The 27,325-nt window shown below is 39.5% G+C and overlaps 1 protein-coding gene across 5 annotated transcripts in view; it reads right to left on the bottom strand.

The window, feature by feature from the left end:
* Positions 1–8,017: 8,017 nt before the first annotated feature.
* LOC124878881 (receptor-type tyrosine-protein phosphatase U-like) overlaps positions 8,018–27,325 on the bottom strand; it is a 334,335-nt gene continuing 315,027 nt past the window's right edge. For all 5 annotated transcript variants that reach the window (XM_047383059.1, XM_047383057.1, XM_047383058.1 and 2 more), the window contains 5 exons: positions 25,674–25,988; positions 19,326–19,451; positions 15,909–16,066; positions 15,333–15,468; positions 8,018–8,933 (listed from right to left, as the gene is read on the bottom strand). In XM_047383059.1, the coding sequence (XP_047239015.1) occupies positions 8,871–8,933; positions 15,333–15,468; positions 15,909–16,066; positions 19,326–19,451; positions 25,674–25,988 (798 nt within the window). In that variant the 3' untranslated portion in view covers positions 8,018–8,870. The remainder of the gene's footprint in view (positions 8,934–15,332; positions 15,469–15,908; positions 16,067–19,325; positions 19,452–25,673; positions 25,989–27,325) is intronic.

The following is a 27,325-nucleotide window of genomic DNA, read 5'->3' on the forward strand; positions in this document are numbered from 1 at the left end:
TAACATTTACTTTTCCTTCCCATAGAAAGTACTCCTGGATCAGTGCTTCTGTGTTCTTTTTGTGTCTCTGCTCTGTTCTCTCAAACCCCAGTCGGTCGTGGCAGATGGCCGCTCACACTGAGCCTGGTTCTGGTTCTGCTGGAGGTTTCTTCCTGTTAAAAGGGAGTTTTTCCTCTCCACTGTCGCTACATGCATGCTCAGTATGAGGGATTGCTGCAAAGTCAACACCAGTGACTGTCCACTGTCTCTACATGCTCATCCAGGAGGAGTGAATGCTGCAAGTCACTGACTGGATGCAATCTGCTGGGTTTCCTTAGATAGAAAAACTTTTTATCCAATTTGAATAAAAAGCTAACTCTGACTGCACTGTTCAATTGTTAGGATTAATTGGAATGTATGAACCTGACTGTTGTGAAGTGCCTTGAGACAACATGTGTTGTGAATTGGCGCTATATAAATAAAACTGAATTGAATTTAATTGAATAGGTGGTGATTAGAGAAGTTTATTTGCAGATATTTATTTCTTTGGCGCTCGGACCCCGGAGGAAGACACGAATGCTGGGAATGACATGAGCTTGAATGAACATTTTAGGATTAGAATTAGAGATGTCTTTCCCCCAAAAGGGCTGAGGCCATGCCGAGGCTGAAACATAATGAAATGTTAGACATAAGGAATATCAGGTGGAATAAATGAATGAATCGGGATTAATAGGGAGACGGACAGGCTTACGAAGAAGAAAGGGAATCGAGAGAGCTGGATAGGCATGATAAAGGGATGAATTAGACAGAAAAGAGAGGGGAGCGTTACCGCTCGAGCGAATAAGGGTGAAAAGAATCAGGTGAGGAATGAAAGAGAATTGGGAGCCGGCCTGGGTGCGAGGAAATGAGAATGATGAATGAGCTTGTAGAGGCATGAGAATGACAGATTGTGCCGCCGAGGCAATGAGGAAGAAGGATGAGTTTGAAAAGGCATGATAATGATAACCTGAGCTGCGAAGGCGTTGAGATGACGAATGCGTTATGCCATGAAGGCATGGGAGTGATAGATGAGACTGCAGAAGCATGAGAATGATAAAGAGAGAGAGAATGATGACATGACTGTATGACGTGATGACGTGGGAGAGAAAAATGACTGAATGAAGCTGACGAATGCTGGAGGTAGCAGACCTTAGAGAAATGGGGATAAGAAGAATGAAGTTAGATGGGTTGATCTATGAAGATAAATTGAATTTAATTAGAGGCCATCCACCACCAGATAATGCGAGAAGTAGACACTTAGTCCAGGAAGGTGCTGTAAATTGTTTGTCACTAACTGAATGGAGCAGCGCTGACCCAGTGTGCAGAGAGAGAGTGTGCTCCACAACTATGACAGGAAAATATATAGTTAAGACGTATCGAAACAGTAAATGGTTCCTTAGCGCCTGGTTGATAAGGGAACAGGTTGGTATAAATGTTCGAATGTGTAAATAAATATTTAGATATTCTACAGATCAAACAGGTTGCTGTTAAATGTAGCAGTTTTTTTTGTTAGTTTTTTTTCCCCAGTTGAAGGTGCTAATAGTCTTTGGTGAGTTAGTCACACTTAAGTGCAATACGAAGGTTTACTAGTTTCATTATTATAAGCTATGTAAACTCACAGACAGTTGAAATATTATGCATTTTATTTTTATTTAATGGTACAGGGAAAATATAGAAGGCAATGGTTACAAGTTTAATAAATATACGTAAACTAGGTAAAATGTTTAGGCAAAAATAATGGAATTGTCTGAAATAGAAATAGTGGCTTAGTAGTAAGTAGGTTTTAAAGCATTAATCTTACCAATCAGTGAAAGAGGGAGGTTACTCCATCTACGGAAATTATCTGAGATCTTTGAAACAACGGGAGTGACATTTGCAGAAGCAAGACTGGAAAGAGAACGAGTCACAATAATACCCAAATGTTTAAAACTCAATGGACGAAATTGAAATGGCAGATTCACCATCTAAAAGTTGTGAGCTGAACTATTATTTGGAAAGCACCCACTATTCCCCAGATTTAATTTATATCCCGAAAATGCATTAAATTCTCCAAACTGTGTAAGATAGTAGGGATAGAAAGCGTGGGTTTAGTTATATATAACAAATCGTCAGCATATTAGGATACCTTGTTTTCACACTGGTAGCGAACGATACCCTTACAAAGAGGGGTGACCTTAATGTTTTAGAAAGAGGTTCAGCTGCAATAAAAAAGAAGCAAAGGTGATAGTGGGCAACCTTGACGGGTTCCATGACCCAGAGCAAAATACTCCAAATAGACATCATTAGTATGGACACTTGCCTTAGGAAAGGAGTAAAGAAGACAAATCGAAGAAACAAATTTGACTCTAGATCCAAATTTTTCCAATACAGCAAACAAATATTCCCACTCAACCTTGTCGAAAGCCTTCTTGGCATCTAAGGAAATAGCTCAGAGTGCTTGGAGTAAATTATATTAAAAAGGGTATGAGTATTGTAAAACAATTGACGATCCTTTACAAAACCATGTTGACATGAATAAGAGGAAGCACATTCTCTAAACAGGATGCAAGTGCTTTAAAAGCACCATTACGTCTGTGTTAAGAACAGACAAGGGTTTATAAGAACCACAAGAAGTGGGGTCTTTATCTTTTTTAAGAAGTGCGATAGTAGCTTGTGTCAGGGTAAACGTAATGAGCCAGTCTCCAAGGATTCATTGTATAGAGATAGAAGGAGTGGTGCCAACTTATCTACGTTTCGAAAAAGTCGACCGGAAATCTGTCTGGGCCAGGGGCCTTAATAGATTGCATGCTCTTAATAGCATTTACTATCTCTGTGAGGGAGGGTTGGGAATCTACAGATCCTTCTCAAAATATTAGCATATTGTGATAAAGTTCATTATTTTCCATAATGTCATGATGAAAATTTAACATTCATATATTTTAGATTCATTGCACACTAACTGAAATATTTCAAGTCTTTTATTGTCTTAATACGGATGATTTTGGCATACAGCTCATGAAAACCCAAAATTCCTATCTCACAAAATTAGCATATCATTAAAAGGGTCTCTAAACGAGCTATGAACCTAATCATCTGAATCAACGAGTTAACTCTAAACACCTGCAAAAGATTCCTGAGGCCTTTAAAACTCCCAGCCTGGTTCATCACTCAAAACCCCAATCATGGGTAAGACTGCCGACCTGACTGCTGTCCAGAAGGCCACTATTGACACCCTCAAGCAAGAGGGTAAGACACAGAAAGACATTTCTGAACGAATAGGCTGTTCCCAGAGTGCTGTATCAAGGCACCTCAGTGGGAAGTCTGTGGGAAGGAAAAAGTGTGGCAGAAAACGCTGCACAACGAGAAGAGGTGACCGGACCCTGAGGAAGATTGTGGAGAAGGGCCGATTCCAGACCTTGGGGGACCTGCGGAAGCAGTGGACTGAGTCTGGAGTAGAAACATCCAGAGCCACCGTGCACAGGCGTGTGCAGGAAATGGGCTTCAGATGCCGCATTCCCCAGGTCAAGCCACTTTTGAACCAGAAACAGCGGCAGAAGCGCCTGACCTGGGCTACAGAGAAGCAGCACTGGACTGTTGCTCAGTGGTCCAAAGTACTTTTTTCGGATGAAAGCAAATTCTGCATGTCATTCGGAAATCAAGGTGCCAGAGTCTGGAGGAAGACTGGGGAGAAGGAAATGCCAAAATGCCAGAAGTCCAGAGTCAAGTACCCACAGTCAGTGATGGTCTGGGGTGCCGTGTCAGCTGCTGGTGTTGGTCCACTGTGTTTTATCAAGGGCAGGGTCAATGCAGCTAGCTATCAGGAGATTTTGGAGCACTTCATGCTTCCATCTGCTGAAAAGCTTTATGGAGATGAAGATTTCATTTTTCAGCACGACCTGGCACCTGCTCACAGTGCCAAAACCACTGGTAAATGGTTTACTGACCATGGTATCACTGTGCTCAATTGGCCTGCCAACTCTCCTGACCTGAACCCCATAGAGAATCTGTGGGATATTGTGAAGAGAACGTTGAGAGACTCAAGACCCAACACTCTGGATGAGCTAAAGGCCGCTATCGAAGCATCCTGGGCCTCCATAAGACCTCAGCAGTGCCACAGGCTGATTGCCTCCATGCCACGCCGCATTGAAGCAGTCATTTCCGCCAAAGGATTCCTGACCAAGTATTGAGTGCATAACTGTACATGATTATTTGAAGGTTGACGTTTTTTGTATTAAAAACACTTTTCTTTTATTGGTCGGATGAAATATGCTAATTTTGTGAGATAGGAATTTTGGGTTTTCATGAGCTGTATGCCAAAATCATCCGTATTAAGACAATAAAAGACCTGAAATATTTCAGTTAGTGTGCAATGAATCTAAAATATATGAATGTTAAATTTTCATCATGACATTATGGAAAATAATGAACTTTATCACAATATGCTAATATTTTGAGAAGGACCTGTATGTGTCTAGCAGCACTAGAATCAATGACAGGACCTGGAAGGCTTTGGCGAAATTCATACATTTTAGAGGTTTCTGCAGGGAATTCAGATTTATATAACAAAGAGTAGAATGATTTAAATATGGCATTAATTTCAAAAGGGTACATAACAATTAATTCAGAAGCATTTTTAGACTAAGAATCAAACGGGAGGCAGTGTGTTTTCGTAATTGGTTGGCAAGTAAATGACTAGCCTTATCCCAATATTCATAGTAAGAACTATGACTGTGCAGCAGCAAACGCTATGCTTCTTGAGTTGAGAGAAGATCAAAATCCACTCAGAGATGGGTTCAGTGCGAAGCTTTGATCAAGATGGTTGATTGCAGATGTTAGTTCATCAAGCTCATCAATTTGTAAGAACCACATAGGATATAACTCGGCCCCTCAAATAACACTTGAGCGTCTCCCAAAGCAGGGAGTGGGAGTGGGACATTCCTTTTGATTAAAAAACAGAAACTGATCCATAGACTTCGAAATAAACTGCCGGGATTCTTTGTCTGCTAGCAGTAGAGGATTAAATCTCCAAAGCGAAGGGTTTCATTTATAGGCAGATAGCTTAATATCTACATATTAACGGAGATATCAATGAAAAAGTAATCAATCCTGGAGTATGACCAGTGAACTTGAGAAAAAACAGAAAATGTTTTAGATGAGGGGTTGCGAAATCTCCACTGGTCAACAAGACCATTTGCCTCTATAAAATCAGAAAATGTTTTAGACATAGCAGCCTGGGCCATAATAACAGGCCTGGATCAATCCAAGACAGGGTTAAAGATATCATTCAAATCTCTCCCTAGTATCAGAAAGTGAGTATTTAAGGAGGGAATGTCTTTGATCAAGCACAGACAACTATCTGCTATAAACAGGCGAAAACAATAACATTACTCAGATTTAGATAACCCCACAAATATCCCTTAAGTAATCAGTTAAGATCAGTGGTGGTCATGAACCTCAAGCCAAAAAGAAGAGCAAAACTAAGAGCTATAAGAGCTCATTTAAAGATCAAAGTTTTAACATAGGCTCCAGCTTCCTCCGCAGAAACAAACTCCTTCTCGACCGCGTTGTAGGTGATGTGAAGTTGTGCTGGTTGAAGCAGACCATAGCCCCTTCAATGCTCCGAAGGTCATGCCTGACTTCATTGAAAGCAGCCAGAGCGCCAGCTCCCCCAGGTCAATACAGTCAGGTCAATACAGAATTGTCCTACACTTTGTGAATGGTACAGAGAATAAGACCATACTACTTGAATAACATAATTAATCCAGTCATTATGCCCCTGCATGGACAGCACAGGTCTAATTTCATCTTCACGACAATGCTCGAGCTGTATAAGATCCCATCATTAGGGAATGGCTGCTAGAGGCATGGGTACTTCGAATGAAATGACCCGCACTTTATCCATACCTTAATCCCATAGAAAACCTCTGGGATCAGCTGAGTTGCCGTTTAGAGGCCTGTAACTATGTACCCCAGAACCTCAATGACCTGAGGGCCTCCTTTCCAGAAAAGTGGGATGCTATACACCAGTAGACAATAACCCCCCATTTACACAGCATCTGTCTCTGCTCTTCTCCGCCACAGTGAACTCTGCAGTAATTACATACCCTTAATAGTCAATGAAAGTGTTTACACTGAGTCCACAGGGTGGCGTGGGCACAGCCATCTGGCAAAATCAATTCAAGCCTATTTTTACTGGATGCCGAAGTCAGGTCGGAGTCAGTTTACACAGGTCACTACACCAACAGGAAACTGAACGAGCACAACAGCCATATTTTAAAAATAATTCACTAAAAACAGACTCCATTTTCTTAAAGTCCTAGTTTAATAAATATACGCTTATATGTACATGTTAGCAATTGCATACATTAGATTAATTACGGAGATATACACATTAACTTAGGTAATCAGAACCTAGCGATTAAACAATAAATGCAACAAAATAAGTAAAAAATATAGCTTCTACGTTTTTAGTGTACTCACCCATTGTAGAACAAAACTTGTTAAAAAATCTGGATGCGCTTTTAATGTGAATCATGACTGGAGCGAATGGTGGCAAAGGGGGGAGTGGAGACGTAAGCTGTTTAAATTTGAGGCAAGTCAACTTGTAAACAGCATAAGATGTTGTTGTCAAGCTGTAACTGCTGCTTTAAAGAGACATGAACAGTTGAAGTATTGACAATCTTTGTTGTGATCTAACCACGACTGCTTGTTGACTTTTGTTTTAAAAAATTGTTTGATACGAGGATGTCACTATTGCATGCTTTCACTTAAAGGGGACATATAATCCTTTAAAATCCTTCCTTGTCACATTTAAATCACTCAGTTGTGGTCTAGTTTAAGTGGAACTGCAATGCTTTGGTTTGAATTCCCGTGTAAAGGAATTACCTCCTCCCTTGGGAGAAACGTTTGATTTTATGGTGAAACAATATGAACCAAAAACCACGAAGTGCATCAATGAATGAGTTGAGGTCATGAATTTCAATCTGTAGTCCAACGTTTCTTAACTTTTATTAACGTTCCTTTATCATGCCACTGCAAAGCACCTTTAAAAAATATATTTTTTATCATCATGTAACGCACTTTGAATTGTCTTGTTGCTGAAATGTGCTATACAAATAAACCTGCTTTGCCTTGTTATTGTAGCTCCACAGGCTCCTCTTTTACCCTTCTTCTGAGGAGAAGTCTGAGAGCAACTCGTTTTGGTGCCGTTGATGCTGTTGAGGCACTTTACACCCCACTCCTCTCGAGGTCAAAGAGCGCTCCACTTTGACCCGTTTGGTCATTTTTATAGTTTGATAACAGAGATACATTTATCAAGCGCTGCAGAAACAAGAAAAACATGTGAAAAACAATGCAAAACTGTTAATGTAATACTATCCAAAACGGTTCTGACCTTAAGCAGCTAAAAGCAGCACAGCGGAGTTCACGATGCAGCTGCTTTCAAAACAATGGTCACAACGTCATATTAACACAAAATAAATTGATGTCTAACATAAAGTTTGTTGTCATCTTAGCGTTATTTGCAGCTTCCTGCTTTGCTGTGTCCGTCGTTTCCATTGACAGAAAGAACTAACCCCTTTATCAGATAAAGTCTTAAATCAGCACATGGAAAGACAGCTTAAACTCACAAAAAGAAAATGTTTCATTTGGGATGGAACTTGGGATGTATCCATTTCATAACATAATCAGCTGCCCTTCTCTACTTTTAAATGTCCTTTCTACATTGTAAAGAAGACTGCTTTTCACTTTTCAAGCAAATTTAAGTTTTCAAACAGATATTTACAGAGGTTTTCATATAGACATCTTCTACGTTGTGAAGGAGATGGCTTTCACTTTTCAGCTAGATTTACGAATTAATATATTTTAATACACATACCTTTTCCTCATCAACATAAATCCGTGTTACTTTTTAAGTAGCTTTCATCTTTCCGTCTCCACCAAAATTTGTTTGGGATTGTTTACCTAGTTTTGTAACTGAAGTGTGCCTTAGAATGAGAAAAAACCTCTCCAGATGCATTGCTGTTAGGAGCATGATTTATTTCTCCTTTTTTGTACACTATGTAAAAAATCAAACACACTGGATGAATACAAACCTAGAAAGCGACAAATTATTTGCCGTAATCTTACAGCAGATTTAGGTCACACATTGCAATGAAACAGTTAAGACTGGGCATGCAGATGTTGAACCCTAACCCATTAACAAACAAAGAGTGAGAATGGCACAGTGATTAAGACATTGGGAACATCTAGTAATATCTAATGGAGGAAAAAAACATCCATATACACGAATAAATAAAGAGAAATTAGGTCAGAGACTAATCTACTGAACACAAACGTCCATTAGATAAAAGTCAACTTTCCTTTTCACCATTTGTGAATCTCCAATTGTCAACTTTATCCACGTTAAAATTCATATACAGTACAGAATGACATCGGATGTTCACCAACAGCAGATTGCACCATTTACAGTGTTACAAACACAAAATATCCCCCAGTGAATGGCATCACCTGTTCATTTTTTTGTGTTTATTTATAGTAAGGCAGGACACAGAGGAGCTCCTTAAATGCTGTTGGTAAGGTGTACAACATGGTGCAAGGCTGCCTGGACAGCACTCCTGTTCAAGTCCTCTGATGTAAAATGGCACAGAAGAGTACGGCTTGGATCAGGGAACCAAGGAGAAGCAGGAGAGGGGTTGTCTTGAGTGGAACGTCACAAGTTGTGAGTTTTCTCTTTAGGGTTTTTATCCAGGCATGGTGAAGTATCCAACTGTAGCAGTATGTAAGGACTAATGAGTCAGGAGCAAAGATCCAGGAAGCAGGATCCAACATCCAGACTATTTCCTTGAGAAGGGATTCAATTAAAAGAACTGGCGCTATCTGACCTCCAAGCAGTCCAGATACTCCTGGACCAGCTCATAGCAGAAACGGTACTGCTCCTGGGAACAGAAGATGTCATTAGTTGTGGGTTCACAAATCCTCAATCTTTTGTCTAAAGCTATCTTTAAAAGTCTTGAATACATAGATGACTTTAAACATTTTGTTATGTGCTTTAGTACCATAGTCAGATGTGGTTGTTTAAAAGCACAGTTTATTCCCTGAGTTTATCAGTAATAAATGGAGTAAACTTGAATGTAAATTAATCACTGCATGAATCCAGCTGTTCTGAAAGACCTCTTAAGTTCTCAGATGTTTATTAGAGAACAGTCAACAAATAACATCATGAAGACCATGCACCACAGCAAACAGGTCCTGGATAAAGTTACAGAAGTTTGAAAGAGCGTTATATCATATAAAAATATCTCAAGCAGTGTTCAATCAATCCAAAATGGAAAGAGTATGGGATCCCTGCAAATCTACCAAAACATGCCTGTCCCACTAAACAGACAGGCTGCACAAGAAGAACATTATCCTGAGAAGCAGCTAAGAGGCACATGTTAACTCTGGAGGAGCTACTGAGATCCCCAGCTCAGATGGGAGAATCTGTCAACTGAAAAGCTACAAATCTGAACCTTGTGGAAGAGAGTCTAGAAGAAGGCCATCAAGTAAAATAAAAAAAAGGAAAACGACACCTCCTAAATACACAACAGCCCATGGTGGAGCATGGTGCTGGCATTATCATGCTGTGGGGATGCAGAGATGCGGAAGCTGGTCTGAGTGAATAGTAAGATGGATGGAGCTACATAGAGGGCAAGGCTTTAGACTGGATTAGACTTTTACCTTCCAGCAGGACTACCTCAAACATGGACACATTGCTACAGGTGTATAAAAGCTATATTTTTGGTCTTACCGGGAGTGGGTTCTGGAAACAGAAACATCCCTGCAGGTTGTCAGGCAAGCTCACAGTGAACAGACTGCAGGAGTTCGCAGAATCTAGGCAACATGTCTTACAAATACTCTTTCTTTCACTTTCTGTTTAGTTATGACAAAAAGGCTCAAAGTTAATTGTATTCTCAAAATGTTAATAAGCACATTTTAAGCTTAGTCATTGTGCCAAGCTCAGATTACGTGAGCTTGTTAACCGTTGTACTTTAGAAATGAGAAAAAAAACAAGCATTTATTTTAATTTATAGCCACTGACAAAAAATATTTAAACATCAATATAAACCTGCAGGAAAAATGGTCAGATTTGGAGATACCTTGGTCCACATGGAGATCAGACATGGAGGTGTAGATGATTTTATGTGCTCATGGGTGCCACATCTAAAGAGGGCACTAAAGGGCCAAGCTGTAAGTAAAGGTCAACAGATACAGTAATGCCTTGTAGACACCTTAAACAGCACTTGACAGACTTTGATAGGGGTCACACTGTGTATTTGCATGAGGCTACTGGCTCCATGTAACATTATTAGATGGTGAAGAATTAGAAATGTTTGATGAACTGCCAAATCAGAGAGATCATGGGGCCATCTACGATCAGAATCACAATTAGCTTTGTATGGACAATGCAAGAAGGAGCCACTGCTACATCAATGTTGAAGATATTTATTCATGCTACTGAAAAACACAAAGTCACAATGAAATAACTACACAGTGAATTGTTGTCAATTAATTTGTTTTAGTTAAGTGGTATGTGTGAGTTTGTGTGTGTGTGTAACATGAAATTGATAAAGGTTGTTTTAGCATGATGGTAATTTATATATAAACATGTATACAGTACAGACCAAAAGTTTGGTCACACCTTCTCATTTAAAGAGTTTTCTTTATTTTCATGACTATGAATATTGTAGCTTCATACTGAAGGCATCAAAACTATGAATTAACACATGTGGAATTATATACTGAAAAGAAAAGTGTGAAACAACTGAAAATATGTCTTATATTCTAGGTTCTTCAAAGTAGTCACCTTCTGCTTTGATTACTGCTCCACACACTCTTGGTATTCTGTTGATGAGCTTCAAGAGGTAGTCACCTGAAATGGTTTTCACTTCAAAGGTGTGCCCTGTCAGGTTTAATAAGTGGGATTTCAAGCCTTATAAATGGGGTTGGGACCATCAGTTGTGTTGTGCAGGAGGTGGATACAGTACACAGCTGATAGTCCTACTGAATAGACTGTTAGAATTTGTATTATGGCAAGAAAAAAGCAGCTAAGTAAAGAAAAACGAGTGGCCATCATTACTTTAAGAAATGAAGGTCAGTCAGTCCGAACAATTGGGAAAACTTTGAAAGTGTCCCCAAGTGCAGTTGCAAAAACCATCAAGCGCTACAAAGAAACTGGCTCACATGAGGACTGCCCCAGGAAAGGAAGACCAAGAGTCACTTCTGCTGCAGACGATAAGTTCATCCGAGTCACCAGCCTCAGAAATCGCAGGTTAACAGCAGCTCAGATTAGAGAACAGGTCAATACCACACAGAGTTCTAGCAGCAGACACATCTCTAGAACAACTGTTAAGAGAAGACTGTGTGAATCAGGCCGTCATGGTAAAATAGCTGCTAGGAAACCACTGCTGAGGACAGGCAACAAGCAGAAGAGACTTGTTTGGGCTAAAGAACACAAGGAATGGACATTAGACCAGTGGAAATCTGTGCTTTGGTCTGATGAGTCCAAGTTTGAGATCTTTGTTTCCAACCACTGTGTCTTTGTGCGGCGCAGAAGAGGTGAACGGATGGACTCTACATGCCTGGTTCCCATCGTGAAGCATGGAGGAGGAGGTGTGATGGTGCTTTGCTGGTGACACTGTTGGGGATTTATTCAAAATTGAAGGCATACTGAACCAGCATGGCTACCACAGCATCTTGCAGCAGCATGCTATTCCATCCGGTTTGCGTTTAGTTGGACCATCATTTATTTTTCAACAGGACAATGACCCCAAACACACCTCCAGGCTGTGTAAGGACTATTTGACCAAGAAGGAGAGTGATGGGGTGCTGCGCCAGATGACCTGGCCTCTACAGTCACCGGACCTGAACCCAATCGAGATGGTTTGGGGTGAGCTGGACCGCAGAGTGAAGACAAAAGGGCCAACAAATGCTAAGCATCTCTGGGAACTCCTTCAAGACTGTTGGAAAACAATTTCAGGTGACTACCTCTTGAAGCTCATCAACAGAATGCCAAGAGTGTGTGGAGCAGTAATCAAATTAAAAGGTGGTTACTTTGAAGAACCTAGAATATAAGACATATTTTCAGTTGTTTCACACTTTTTTGTTCAGTATATAATTCCACATGTGTTCATTTATAGTTTTGATGCCTTCAGTGTGAAGCTACAATATTCATAGTCATGAAAATAAAGAAAACTCTTTGAATGAGAAGGTATGTCCAAACGTTTGGTCTGTACTGTATTTGAATACAGGTCCTTCTCAAAATATTAGCATATTGTGATAAAGTTCATTATTTTCCATAATGTCATGATGAAAATTTAACATTCATATATTTTAGATTCATTGCACACTAACTGAAATATTTCAGGTCTTTTATTGTCTTAATACGGATGATTGTGGCATACAGCTCATGAAAACCCAAAATTCCTATCTCACAAAATTAGCATATTTCATCCGACCAATAAAAGAAAAGTGTTTTTAATACAAAAAACGTCAACCTTCAAATAATCATGTACAGTTATGCACTCAATACTTGGTCGGGAATCCTTTTGCAGAAATGACTGCTTCAATGCGGCGTGGCATGGAGGCAATCAGCCTGTGGCACTGCTGAGGTCTTATGGAGGCCCAGGATGCTTCGATAGCGGCCTTTAGCTCATCCAGAGTGTTGGGTCTTGAGTCTCTCAACGTTCTCTTCACAATATCCCACAGATTCTCTATGGGGTTCAGGTCAGGAGAGTTGGCAGGCCAATTGAGCACAGTGATACCATGGTCAGTAAACCATTTACCAGTGGTATTGGCACTGTGAGCAGGTGCCAGGTCGTGCTCAAAAATGAAATCTTCATCTCCATAAAGCTTTTCAGCAGATGGAAGCATGAAGTGCTCCAAAATCTCCTGATAGCTAGTTGCATTGACCCTGCCCTTGATAAAACACAGTGGACCAACACCAGCAGCTGACACGGCACCCCAGACCATCACTGACTGTGGGTACTTGACACTGGACTTCTGGCATTTTGGCATTTCCTTCTCCCCAGTCTTCCTCCAGACTCTGGCACCTTGATTTCCGAATGACATGCAGAATTTGCTTTCATCCGAAAAAAGTACTTTGGACCACTGAGCAACAGTCCAGTGCTGCTTCTCTGTAGCCCAGGTCAGGCGCTTCTGCCGCTGTTTCTGGTTCAAAAGTGGCTTGACCTGGGGAATGCAGCACCTGTAGCCCATTTCCTGCACACGCCTGTGCACGGTGGCTCTGGATGTTTCTACTCCAGACTCAGTCCACTGCTTCCGCAGGTCCCCCAAGGTCTGGAATCGGCCCTTCTCCACAATCTTCCTCAGGGTCCGGTCACCTCTTCTCGTTGTGCAGCGTTTTCTGCCACACTTTTTCCTTCCCACTGACTTCCCACTGAGGTACCTTGATACAGCACTCTGGGAACAGCCTATTTGTTCAGAAATGTCTTTCTGTGTCTTACCCTCTTGCTTGAGGGTGTCAATAGTGGCCTTCTGGACAGCAGTCAGGTCGGCAGTCTTACCCATGATTGGGGTTTTGAGTGATGAACCAGGCTGGGAGTTTTAAAGGCCTCAGGAATCTTTTGCAGGTGTTTAGAGTTAACTCGTTGATTCAGATGATTAGGTTCATAGCTCATTTAGAGACCCTTTTAATGATATGCTAATTTTGTGAGATAGGAATTTTGGGTTTTCATGAGCTGTATGCCAAAATCATCCGTATTAAGACAATAAAAGACCTGAAATATTTCAGTTGGTGTGCAATGAATCTAAAATATATGAATGTTAAATTTTCATCATGACATTATGGAAAATAATGAACTTTATCACAATATGCTAATATTTTGAGAAGGACCTGTAATTATTGGGATTAAACTAAAATAATTTCAGTTATAGTAAGTCGTAAAATATGTATTTTTTTGCAAATAATTATTATTAAATAATAATCATGTTTTCTTTTTATTTGTAACAGTTGTTTACATCCCTAGAAATAGTTTCTTCCAATAGAAGCCCATTTTTATTTAAGCAGTCGGTATTGCTCATTCCATGTTTGCAGTGTTTTGATTTAACACTGTTGACTTGAAAATAAAAGAGGCTTTAACTTCAGATATTCTGGGATTTAGGTTCATTGCTGCTGTTTGTGTCCCCGTCATCCAAGAAGCTGGTGTTCCACCGACAGTTGGAGGCTGGCACAATGAGCATGGTTTTATGTTAAGGGTGTCTGGGCTGATGGTCTGAAAGGCCTAACTAAATCCACACAGAATTCTGGCGTACATCCAGTCGAGGTGGTGCAGGATGTAGCTGAGTACATCATCTACCGACGTGTTTGCCCGATACACACTCTACAACTTATACAGCAGGGGGCCTGTAATGTCCTTCAGATGTGGGGAGGGGAGCAGGCAGCTACTGCAGGTCAGATAAGAGGGGGGGAGGGCATTACACATGGAGGGTTTGAGCAGGGGGACGGGGCTGTAGGTCGTCCTTTTGTGTAGGTGCGAGGCGTGGATGAAAAGGTGTTTTTTAAACTTTAAAGAGTCCTTCATCTGCTCGGTGCAGAGCATGATTAGCAGCCTTTAAAACTGTGTAGCAGCGATCCAGAGTGTTAGTTACCCTGATGGAGAACTTTTATAAATAAAGATGTTTGATGAAAGTCACGTAGCTGTAATAAAATGTTTTTTATTGGTCTGAAATGTCATGTTTTCGTTAACTGGCAGCAGAAAATCATCATAATTAACTGGAAAAAAGGTTTTAAGTCTATATAATGTCTTTCACTTAGTAAATTACTAAAGTAAATTAAATATGCTAATTCATTGAATATGATTGTAGTTACTACATTATACTAAATATAAATTATATGTGACACAAGCTGCTAAAATTGCACAAATTGATTAACATTTGCTTAGAAATATTCAGAACCTTCAAAGTCACAAACTCTGATGTTAGTCTGCTTCATCCATTCCAACACCAGTTTTAATGTTTGGGATTATTTTCCTGTTTGAACACAGTTTGAAGCATCTAACTGTTGATTTGAAAAAGTGAAAATATTTGGAGGTATTCCTTCTTCCTTATTGTTCCATCGGCCTTGTACAATGGACTAGCATCCCTGGCAGGAAAACAGACCCACAGCATGATGCAACCACCACCATGCCAGACAGTTGGTAAAGGTGTCAAAGCCTTACCATCACTTAATTTCTTGTCATCGATGTTTAATAGTTTAAGTTTTGTCTTGTGTTGCAGTAAATACTGAGTGTAGAGTGTATATGCAATATATACATATATACAGAGTCCTGTTCATTTACCATTGTCTCCACCATGTTTGGCTTTGAGTTGCGTAGTGTTTTGGCAGCAAAGAACACGTCCACCATGCTGTGGTGCCGTATCATTTCCAGGATCATGGTGCAGGCACAGAAAGTACCACTTCGACCGCCACCGTTCCTGCTCCAAAACGAACAAGCAAAGACGCACAGACACAGCGACATGAAGAGAGAAGCATAAACGATTAGTGACCTAAAAAAGATGTAGTACGGCTTCTAAAAAGCAGAAGGGGTGGAGATGCTACAGACGGAAATATAATTTGACTGAGCACAGATCTGGCATGCTGTCAGAAAAAAGGCCAACTTTGAAGATGAATATCTAAAGCTCTGGTTTAAAGAGAGGAGTTGGGATTTAATCTGAGAGAGCATGACCTGCAGAAAAAAAGTGCTCCGACATCATTCTGATAATGTAAGAAGACAGTCAATTTGAAATAGATAAAGGACTATGATCAGGAAGTATTATGGAATAAAAACAGTGTATGTTTTATTTTGACTAGCCCTAATGACAGTAATATGTTTGGCAAGAAAATAACCAGCGTTTTAGAGCATCAGCTAACTCACAGGCAGTGGACGACAGCGCGCCCCTCGCCACACTCCCTCTGCCAGTTGTGAACCTGAGCCAAAAGGCTGAGGAAAGCTTTCTTGGAGTCGGGAACATCACGGTATGGGGACCAGCGCAGGAACTGAAAGTGGCGCACCACGAGCTGACCCTCCTGAAGCTACAGACGTTAGGGAACAGGGGGTGGGAGAGTGAGAAATGATTCACTGTTTCAATGTCACACATCAAGTAAGCTGCAACCTTCATAAACTCATTCAGGAGAGTATCAGGACACATGCGGTGTCCTCACTATGAATGTAGAGCCACTAAGGAAGTAAAAATAATCAGCCAGAACATGGATGGTGTTTGCAGGGCCTTCGTGAGATTTCCTAGAGTATTAGGAGCACGTTGAAGTCCTCCTCATGCATCATAAAGTATGAGTTTTCCCTGATGGTTTGGAGCATGCAAACATCAGCCAGCAATTATTTTTGAAAGGCATGTTTTATTTTATTTTTTTTCTTTAAGTATTTATGTGTCGCCTCTCCCACCAGCTTAGGCAAACAGTATGGTGGGTCTGATTGCTATATAGTGTCAGTGGCAAATTTGCCCTAAGAATATTTTTTAAAATTATCCTTTTCTATTCTGAATAGTTGCACAAACTGCATCAATTTCAGGCAGCAAATTGTACAGGTCATAATAAGTTAATGCAAGCCCGGCCATTCTGGCCTTTTACCCACGGGTGTAGCATGATCTCCTAGTGTGTAGCTGCACCCTAAAGAAGTTGAAGATAGTCTGTCCAGATTGCGGTGCAGATGTGGGTATTTATTATAGGATTGGTGTGGTTGATTATATAGGATATGCTTTGAAGGAGAGTGTCATCTTAGTATGCACCAAAGAGGGGTTTTCCCTGCTCTTTTTCACATTAGGAGCATAGCAACGTTATGACAGCCTTCACATTGAACAAGGTTTTCCAGATTTGCAGCCATCCAGTCACATTCTTATTGTTCTTATATAGTACAGCTGGGTGTTCATTTAATGTGTATGTTTGGAGCCTGTTAGAGCCATGTTAGTTATGTTGAGTCATTACAAGCAACTGAAAAGACATCATTTCTAATGTAGTTGTATTTCTTTAGGGGAAATTAAGCCCAATATTAATTCTTGCATTGTGTTCATGTCCAAGCTGCCATTTTGTCACAGTTGCTGCTTGTGTGGGAGTTGATGCTAAACCTGTAGCTGTGAAACAGATGTGTCATGATAACCTAAACAAAGCTTTTCGCTGGTAAAGTTTTCGCCTGTTAACTTTTATGGAGAACACATGGATACCTCAAACAAACTAGAGAGGTGGGTTATTTTTACGTCCGTCCCCCCCTATAATTCTTGGCTAATAACAAGTGGTAACCAAAAGTGTCTCAATAGTTAAAGTTTAAGCAACATACAGAAAGAACTGAAACCTGTCCACTAGAACCTGCTCTGTGGTCTCTTACTCCTTTGGCCCTGGTAACGAAGCCACCCGGGGACCGTTTCTGACATGGTATCAGTTAGGGATGGGCTAGTTTATGGTATCAACATATACAGACATTTTATGGTTTCAAAGATCAATACAAGATTCAGACTTACACAGACGTATAAAACATAAATATTTCAGTCAAACTCCATACACGAAGTTTAACAGTTTAACTGTAGGAGCTTTTGTTTTGAGGCAGGATTATTAGGCAGGAAATTATTCCAGCTGTTAGAACGAACAAATGCAAGATGGGACCCAGTGATTCATTTCACCAGCATCAGGCATCATTAACTCTCTTAAAATAAATGAAATCAAATTAAATTCCTCCTACAGCAGCACAGAGCTGGAATAAGTGTTTACTGAGGCTCAACTTGAAATAGTCTTTTGACTCAATTCATTACTCAACCCAGAGAATGTAAAACATTTAAACAGTAGTTTTCACTAGTAGTAGAAATGAACACTGTCAGGCTGACATACCAAGGCAACTCAGTGTGATGCCTTTAATTTACACGTAGCACACTCAGATCTGCATTTCTTTCCTTCTTCCTTACTACAAAGAAAACAAAACCTACTAAAGTTACACCTCTTTATTTACTGTTGGCACATTTGAGGTCTTTCAGTTTTTGGTCAAAATCTGTCAGCATCTCTGTCATAAGCATCTTTATTTGTCTCCCCTTGGAGAAATTTGCTTTGGACAGAGGGTTTCACTGCACCAGCACCCATCCGTAACTCATCTGTAACTTCACATAGATAAATAAGAATAAATCAATCAATCTATCTATCTATCTATCTATCTATCTATCTATCTATCTATCTATCTATCTATCTATCTATCTATCTATCTATCTATCTATCTATCTATCTATCTATCTATCTATCTATCTATCTATCTATCTATCTATCTATCTATCTATCTATCTATCTATCTATCTATCTATCTATCTATCTATCTATCTATCTATCTATCTATCTATCTATCTATCTATCTATCAAATAACTATGTCTATTCTCCATTGATGAGAGGGAGCTGGCTAGTCAGAGGGATCAATTTATCACAATATTATGTCAGTGCTAACAGGCCAATTTGTGAAAATACATGAGAAAATACTGTGTGACTGTAGACTGTTCGTTTAGTTCAGACAGAGAAGAACTAACCTTTGAACACCACTACTATTAAATTGAGGGTTTTGTACCCCCTCTCAGGGGATATTTTTAGCCCTGGCAAAGTGTAGACAAATAATCCAACATGACGAGTCAGTAAAAATCGTTAATTTCCTGCATATGGTTCAGCTGAAGCTGCTTTTTGGACTGGTCTAACTCTGGTCTATGCTGAGGGACATTCTGGTAAAGTGAATGGTGCAGCCATGTGGCCACTTATCTTCTGTTCCTGTCATTGAGAACTTTTGCCCTGTGAGACAAGCCCTATTGTTGACCAGGTCACTCATCGTTTGACAATGTATTGCCCTCGCGAGACATGTGGCCATGCCACTGTCCAAGCAGGGACTGGTGTACCACCAAAAACCCCTCGATACTCCTCAATCACAACGAATTCTCACCGTGGCAGACAGCTCCGAGGTCTTGTTGAGATTTACTGTGAGGCTGTACTTGAACCTTAGATACATGCTTTTTTTTTATGAAACCAAAGCCCTTTGTAAAACGATAAGGTACTGGTATTAAGGCAGTTGAAGTTAGGTCAAATTATTTCAGCAGCTTTCTGCTCATCCGTCAGAAACCACAAATAGCTTCTCGCTGACAACTGAAATATAGGCAGTCTAGTAATGCCTGGCCTAACTGCCAAGTCTTAAGTAGTATTTTGATTTTTAAATAAATCTGCCAACACTCTTTTCACATAAACATGCCCTGGTATTGAAATCCAATATTATGACCTGAGCACCTACACAAACAGTGATGGTCAACTTGCCCTAAGCCCACTTACCCGTGTGATATTCTGAATCCGGAAGAGACGGATGATAACGTCATCGTCTGCAGTCCTGGACAGAAGCTCCACAGTCATGGGCCCGAACTGCTGTATTCCTGGCTCAGGCCAGTACTGCAGACAGGGCTAGGAGGACAATAGAGGCGGGGGAAGAAGGCAGGAGGTCATTAACCCACAGAACAAATCATTATGTCAGCATAAAGTGATGGGGAAGTGAGTAACAAGACACCTGAGTATTGACAACAGATACAATTATCTTAAATGACAATGATTACCTACAAATAACAGCTGTAAATTAAACGAGCAAAAAAAATAGCACTCATGATGGGAACAATTCTTCACATCAGCACCAGCCACCAGGCTTGAATTATGCATGAGTTTTAATCATTACCATTAGTATATTATAAATTAATGAAGTAAGAGACCTTGACTGTTTGGCTAAGAGACAAACATGAAGTCAGTTCAGAAGCTGTTTAAGCTCAAAGCCAAGGTCCCCTGTCATCCCTGCTTCAAAAACACATCCCGCACCACAAAGGGAACAACAACAGTGGTGCTGAAACACTGACTTTTGGGATGAGCAAAAGACCCCTGGAGTAGGAAGTGATAACAGTGACAGAAGGGTATTAACAGGTGACATTGAGCAGGGAGAGAGATAAATATTTATACATCCAGACAGGAAACAGACACCCCCCAACTCAGGAGGACAAACCGAGCGAAAGAGCACAAATCTGAAGGGCCAACTGGTAATCCACTGGCAGCAGGAGGCAAGGAGGCAGTGGGAGATGAGAAGGGAGTGACAGTGCAAGGAGGGCAGGCTGCAGCTGACAGGCATGGTGGAAATGTTGAGCTGGAATGAGACATGGCATGCTGACAGAGCGGCAATAGGGAGACGCCTCAACAAACCTTCCCAAGAGCCAACATGGAGGAGAGCAGTAAGAACACACTAATGGTGTGCAGGCAAATTAAACAGGGAGGCTGAATGCAGAAATGAAACTTAGAGAACAAGAGAAAGGGCAGCGTTTGATAACTGTGCTGTGAATCACGTATAAAAACGGTGTTCTTTTAATGTGGCGTTTATAGGAACAACTATCTCGATGACAACCAGAATTAAAGCCAGGAGCAGGCTTTCTGGTTCATTCCATTTAGTTTACCCAGTTATTCCTGACAGGCTATAGTTGTGTTTTGTGTCTTGTGATTATTTGTCCAGTATTTGTGTTACTAAAACTTTATAATAAATAACTTAAATTATACAGAAAGCTCTATCGCTGTAACGTTTCATTCTGGGAGAATGTTTAGTGACCACGACCTTCACAAATCTGACATCTTAAACAAATCTGCACATACTGTATTTCACTACTCTTCAACACTGTTGCAGAGGCCTGACAGTGACTTTACATAAATAATTCTTTATCCCGAAGGTGATGCTCCTGAGATCTTCAAAACATGCAATGCTGAATTGTTTTATAACACTAGCCTAATGAGACACACCAGATATCATGAGATTTTCATTGATTTCTTATTTTATAGAAAAATGTTCATGGAAAATGATGGGTTTGTATTCAGTAGTTTTCAGGTCATGTGAGCAAAGGACTTTGAAACACAGCTGAATCTACTAATCTAAATGGCAAATGGTAAATAGCCTGTACTTGTATAGCGCTTTACCAAGTCCGCAGAGACTCCAAAGTGCTTCACACTACAATCAGTAATCCACCCATTCACACACTGACAGTGGGGAGCTACAATGTAGCCACTCCTTCCCAAGGACACAGCAACTGAGACGGACAGAGCGGGAGTTGGAACCGGCAACCCACAGGTTTCAGGATGAGCTCCTTCTACCTGAGCCACAGCCGCCCATTACTAGAATAATGAGTCATCACCTATTTCTATCATCGTATTCTTTTCCTTTTTTATATTAATATATTTATGAGGAAAAAAATGTGGCTAAATTAAAATAATAAAAGAGAGCTTCCCTTTAATGTATCTCTTGTCACGCTGACCATTTTTCTGCGTCCTTTCATCCCTTTGCAGATTTACTCATGGAGTTTTCTACTGTGGGACATTTTCTACCAATCATGTGCCAGTTAGTTGCCATCCTAGAAACATTTTGTAACAGCTTTAACAATTAATAATTTAGAGTAATGTTGTATTTGGTTCTGATAGTCTGCTGTCTCATTAGTCCAGTGTTTTAGCAGTGATTGAATGTTTGGGTCCCCTGGAAGCTATTGATTTTTAGGTTTTTTTTGTTCAGATGTTTTGATTGACTGTAATTTGTTGATGGTCCCTAAGCGAACCACTGTGTACATGGAGTCTGGCTATGCGCCCATGAGAAGCCATCCCTTCCTTCAGTGAACCACGGAGAGAAAATGTGTGTCAAATATCCGACTTAAAACATCTAACTTGAAACTAACTTCAGTGGAGGAGTAAAAACGGACATTTGGAGGGAATGAGAAGGACTATCCAATCGAAACGATTTGACCCCGCCCATATCAGACCCCTCCACATCCTAAGAGCTGCAGCAGGGACCTTCTCGACAGGAAAGGGGTGGAGAGAGGGGTGAAGACATCCACTAAAGGTCAACAGGCTGGGACTCAAACCCATGAGGGTCTGCATTGAGGACTAAGGCCTCCCAACATGGTCTCCACGTTATACCCCTGCGCCACTGCTGCACCCTGAATTGGCTGCAATTTCTTTGTTCCACTTACTTTTTTTAATTCCTTTTAATTGAATTTAAGATGAAGACAAAAGTATGACATCACCAGCAACATAACTTTTTGCACTGCTGACAGTTTGGCTGTGAATTACAAAGGGAGGAACCACCAGCTGGTGTCTCCCTGGAAAGATGACCTTGAGGGCAGGTTCGTCAGCTGTTTTTCCAACTTCTCCAATTTGAAAAACTGGATTTTTAAAATCACAGGTCCAGGAATTCAGTCTAAAGACCTACGCTAAAATTAAGGAGTATCCATATAGATTAATATAAGGCTGTAAGGCCTAACCTTAACCCTTTCTGGGATCGCAACCTGTCAAACCTCAAAGGCCTTTCTCCTTTTGAATTCTTTATTTTTCCTCCTCAAATCTCAGCCGTAGGTATTTAAAGGTCCCATAATCATATAATTTTCAGTTAAAAAATAGAAACTGTAATTTTTAAATAAATGTCTTTCTGTTAAGGATGCAAAGCTCACTGATTATCAGTTCCTTAAAAGGGAATTAACAGCGGTGCATTGTTAGAAGCTGTTGTGTCACGTTGTGATGTAAATGTGAAGGAGATCACAGAGATGCAGAGGAATGAGGCTATAGAGGGATTTACCGATGAGGGGTAGAAACCTGAGGATGATCCGTGACCTGACTGAAAAACGTTTAAGCTGAATGAGAGTTGGAGTTAAGTGTTGCGAGGGTTTGATGTGGGTGGGAACCACGATAGCAGATTTTTGTCAAATTGGAGCCTTTCCTGAGCTTTACTGGGGAGAAAAAGAGAGATGTTGTTGCAGAACCTGGAACTCAGTTTTAATGCTTTTAGATGTGAGAAGATTCATAGGCTTTAATAACTTGTAAACATTTGACCAGTGATTGTGAGGGAAGCTTATTGGATCATTCGATGGAAACTGTAACAGGAGATCAACTGACATAAAGCGATCATGTAAGACTTGACAATTGGATTCCTGTCAGATGAATGGGTTTAATAATTCATAAGATAGTTTTGGTGTTAAGTTGGTGTAACTGGCTATTGAGGAGGATGGAACCTCTTAACTTCCCTTTGAAAGGTCGTGGCAGTTTCAGTACTGAGAGTAATGGGGTTCATAAAGATCATCATTATATATATGTACCTGAAGAGTGTAGACTCCTTTTTTTAATAATTTCCTTCAAAAAAGTCAAGGACTCTAAACCACAGGAAAAACACCCACATTTATGACATGGTTTTTCTTTTAACCACGGATTGTAAAAATAATGTTGATTTTAATCTTTTCAGATTTTTTTTTTCTTGTTCCACATTTATGGAGTAAAGCTGTGAGAGGTTTAGGTTGTTATGCATCAGCTTACACTGGCACTAACATATAAAGTCAGAGGGCCGCTGTGTGAATTCCCGGGACAAAAAATTGCTTTTTTGCAGGAGTCTTGCAGCTGAGGGTGTAGAACCTGGGAGGGAAGCTGACTTCTTATTGCAAACTGTCTGTATACCTTTGCTCTACGTTTTATTGACTGGTAGCCTTGCACTGCTTGGAATAAGTGGAAAACTGGCCTTGACAATGTGATGCTCTCCCCATATCATTTTTAGATAATATATACATTTCCAAGAAGAAAAGCTGTACTGGTGGCAAATAATTACCCCTAATGCACTGGATCAGAGAGGAAATAGACCTTTAAATAGATACACAAACAGGCAAAAAACCTTATTTAGGTTAATGGATTTTTTGGGGGATTTTATGGATTTTTTTTATTTCATTCATTTACAATTTAAAATGAACATGTCACATGTTAAACTGTTTAGTGTTTTACCTTCAGGCCGTCGCTACAGAGCACTGTTTACTAAAACCAGCCGCCACAGAGACAGTTTCTTCCCCCAGGCTGTTTCTCTGTCGAACATTTAATAGAGCACCAAACAACTGCATACTGAAGTTGCAAATGCACCTTTGTGTATATGAATATCTAAAGACATAAAGATACATGCATAAATATATTTAAAATATATTTAAAAACCCAGAGACCAAAGTGTACCTGAGTCAAATTCCTTGTTTGTATGTACGAACTTGGCAATAAAGCTGTTTCTGATACTATATATATATATATATATATATATATATATATATATATATATAGTAACATGTATATATTTTATATGGTATATAACCCTTCTCTCAAAAGTCAATTCACTATACCATAAGCAACTAAGCATCAATCAACCGTATTTAGATACATCTTCAAACCTAACAATATGCATGTGGATATACATTATATCTTTATATTGATGCAGCTTAATATACTTTGTTATACCTTAATAGAATATTATAATTTATTATTTTCTTAAAAATAAAAATTGATCTACTCTCTTTTGGTTTCTTTAGACAGGTTGTTCCACAGATTTATTCCATAAACAGAAATAAAATGTTCCATTTGTATAGTTCTGACTATGTTTTTTTTTTATCTCTGATCCTCTCAAATTATAAATGCTATCTCTTTTAATAAATCTTTTTTGCAAACGGGCTGGTAATATACTGTTATGTATTTTAAACATTACTGGCAGAATATAATAGGCCACCAAGTCGTGAAATTTCATTAAATTTAAGTTGAACAACGGATTTGCTGGATCTCTGTAGCATTTTTGGCCTATAGTTCTAACAGTTCTTTTATGCAAAAGAAAAATAGAATTTGTATATGTTTCACAGGTATTCCCCCAAACTTCTACACAATTAGGTCGAATAAGGAACAATCAGAGAATTGTATAATATCAACAATGCTTCATCACTTAATGAGTCTTTCACTTTATATATTGATGCAATTATCTATGATATATTTATATTTAAACTGTTGATGCGTGGTTTCCAGTTTATGTTTTCATCAAGAGTAACACCCAGGAATTTGATCCCCATCAACATCAATCAACACATCTGTAGGAATCATTATGTTGCTAAATATCATGTGATTAGTTTTTTCAACATTCATTGATAATTTATTCACATTCAACCATGTTTTTATGCTAATCAAATCCTCTGTAACTACATCCAACACATTTGTAAAATTTTCACCAGAATAGAAAAAACGTGGTGTCATGTGCAAGGAGAATACTTTGAAGATGTCTAGGTACGTGAACTAGATCATTGGTATATAAAATTAAAAGTTTTGGTCCAATAACTGACCCCTGGGGTACTCCACAATTTATATAATGTAAGTCAGATCTGACATTGTTTAATTTTACAAACTGTTTTCTGTTCTCTAAATAACTAGAGAGCCATTCATATGCATGACCTCAAATACCATATTAACTTAACTTTTCAAGCAGTATATTGTGATCAATGGTATCAAAAGGTTTTTTTATGTCTACAAATATATTTACACAATATTGTTGTGTATTCCAGCAGATATTTCTTCGAAGCCATTGAAGTGGAGCGATGTTTACAAAACCCATATTGATTACTACATAAAATGTTATGTTTACTGATACATCTAATCTGGCAACAAATAATTTCTCTAACATTTTTGAAAACTGAGGAAGTAAAGTATAGCTTGAAAATTTGAAAAAAAATGTTTGTCACTATTTTTATAAAGTGGAATAACTTTGGCTACTTTCATATTTTCAGTAAATCTCCAGTAGAAAAGATAAATTACAAATATATGTATTTTTGGGGATTTTCTTACCCATGCAGAATTGGATTGGTTTAGTTGGTTTAGCATCACCACAGAGGTGCAGCTGTAGTCATATATGAGCCTCCAGAAGTCGGTGGTGGTGCCGGGCAATGGATGTGGGGTCACCACAAAGGCAGCAGGCCGAAGGAAGCTGTCGGCGAGCGCTGCGTTAATGTAGTTGCTGCTCTCGCCCTCTGTGGTGACGAGGAAGGCAAGAGAACGGTCTGGCGGCAGAACGTCCATACTCCGGTTCCTCTCTCGGTTCCTGGGCATCAGAGAGACGGTGCACTCCTCTATATCCAGGTGAGGAGTCACAGAGTTCAGAGTCTAAAGGAGGAGCAGATGCAAAGATCAGGAGGGAAAGATAATTAAAAAGGCTGACAGGTTGTTGGAGAATGAGTTTACATTAGATGCAAAAATAAAATGTTGGATTTAGATTAAAGTCATTGTAAGCATGTTTTGATGAAGTTAAAATAGAAATAAATGTATTATATAGCTTGTTTCTTTAGGACCAAATAAATAGAACTTAAATAATGCAACCAGGCAACAATTTGCAATAATATATGAGGAAAAGTGAAATAGGTCAAAGAGGAGGTGAAATAAGTTCATTTATGTGACCAAACGTATTCAATCAAAAGAAAGTTGATCAAAACTAGACAGAGAGATAACAGATTATCAGCATATACTATACATGATCGCTGTTGCTCACTAGAAGATTTCTACAGGGTTATAAAGCGTGTTCTTTAAGTAGGCAATTACAGTATTTTTATTTATTTATTACTAATCTGTCTACCAGTGAACAATGTCACAGCATCTCAGCGTCATGAGTCATAATGTTGAGTGGTTGTTGTTGATAGTAAATGTGGTGCAGGTTGGGGGACAGGAAATGTTTCGTTATATTGAAACATTGGTGTTTTTCTACCACTTTTCAGAAAAAAAACATTGCTACGATAGACAAAAATAAATAATGAAATTTCTGGATTCCATTTTATTACCTCTGATGTGGACAATGTGTAAGCATGTCCACATCTTGTAAAATCTCTGTTTAACTTGAATATATTGTACTTTTTTTACAGAGCAACAACCAAAATGTGTTAGCCATTAAAGCTATGCTTTTAAAGTCTGGAAGGCCATGAACAGTTAACAATATTGAATATAAGTCAATCTGATCAGTCATGTATTGTCAACAGCAAATCAGAATCAGCAGGTATGTGCTCAGTTCTTGCAAAAGTGGCCAGTAAGTCTACAACATGGTGGTGCACTAACAAACAAACAACTCTCCATCTCAGGTAAACACAAGTCAATAAGACCTGACCAAATATTGAATAAATTCAAAATAATAAACATTGTGTTGTTTTCCTCAACAACCCGGAAAAGGAAATTATTGACAGTATGCAGAGCTACACTGACGAGCAGCAGTATGGTTTCATGCCAAGAAAAAGTACTGCAGATGCAATATGTGCTTTGAGGATGTTGGTAGAGAAGTACAGAGGGAGCTGCATTGTGTTTTTGTAGATCTAGAGAAAGCATATGACAGGGTGCCACAAGAGGAGTTGTGTTATTGTATGAGGAAGTCTGCAGTAGCAGATAAGTATGTTAGAATGGTGCAGGACATTTAGAAGAGCTGTAAGACAGTAGTGAGGTGTGCTGTAGGTGTGACATTG

The sequence above is a fragment of the Girardinichthys multiradiatus genome, chromosome 13 (assembly GCF_021462225.1).
Source record: "Girardinichthys multiradiatus isolate DD_20200921_A chromosome 13, DD_fGirMul_XY1, whole genome shotgun sequence".
Taxonomy (NCBI): Eukaryota; Metazoa; Chordata; class Actinopteri; order Cyprinodontiformes; family Goodeidae; genus Girardinichthys; species Girardinichthys multiradiatus.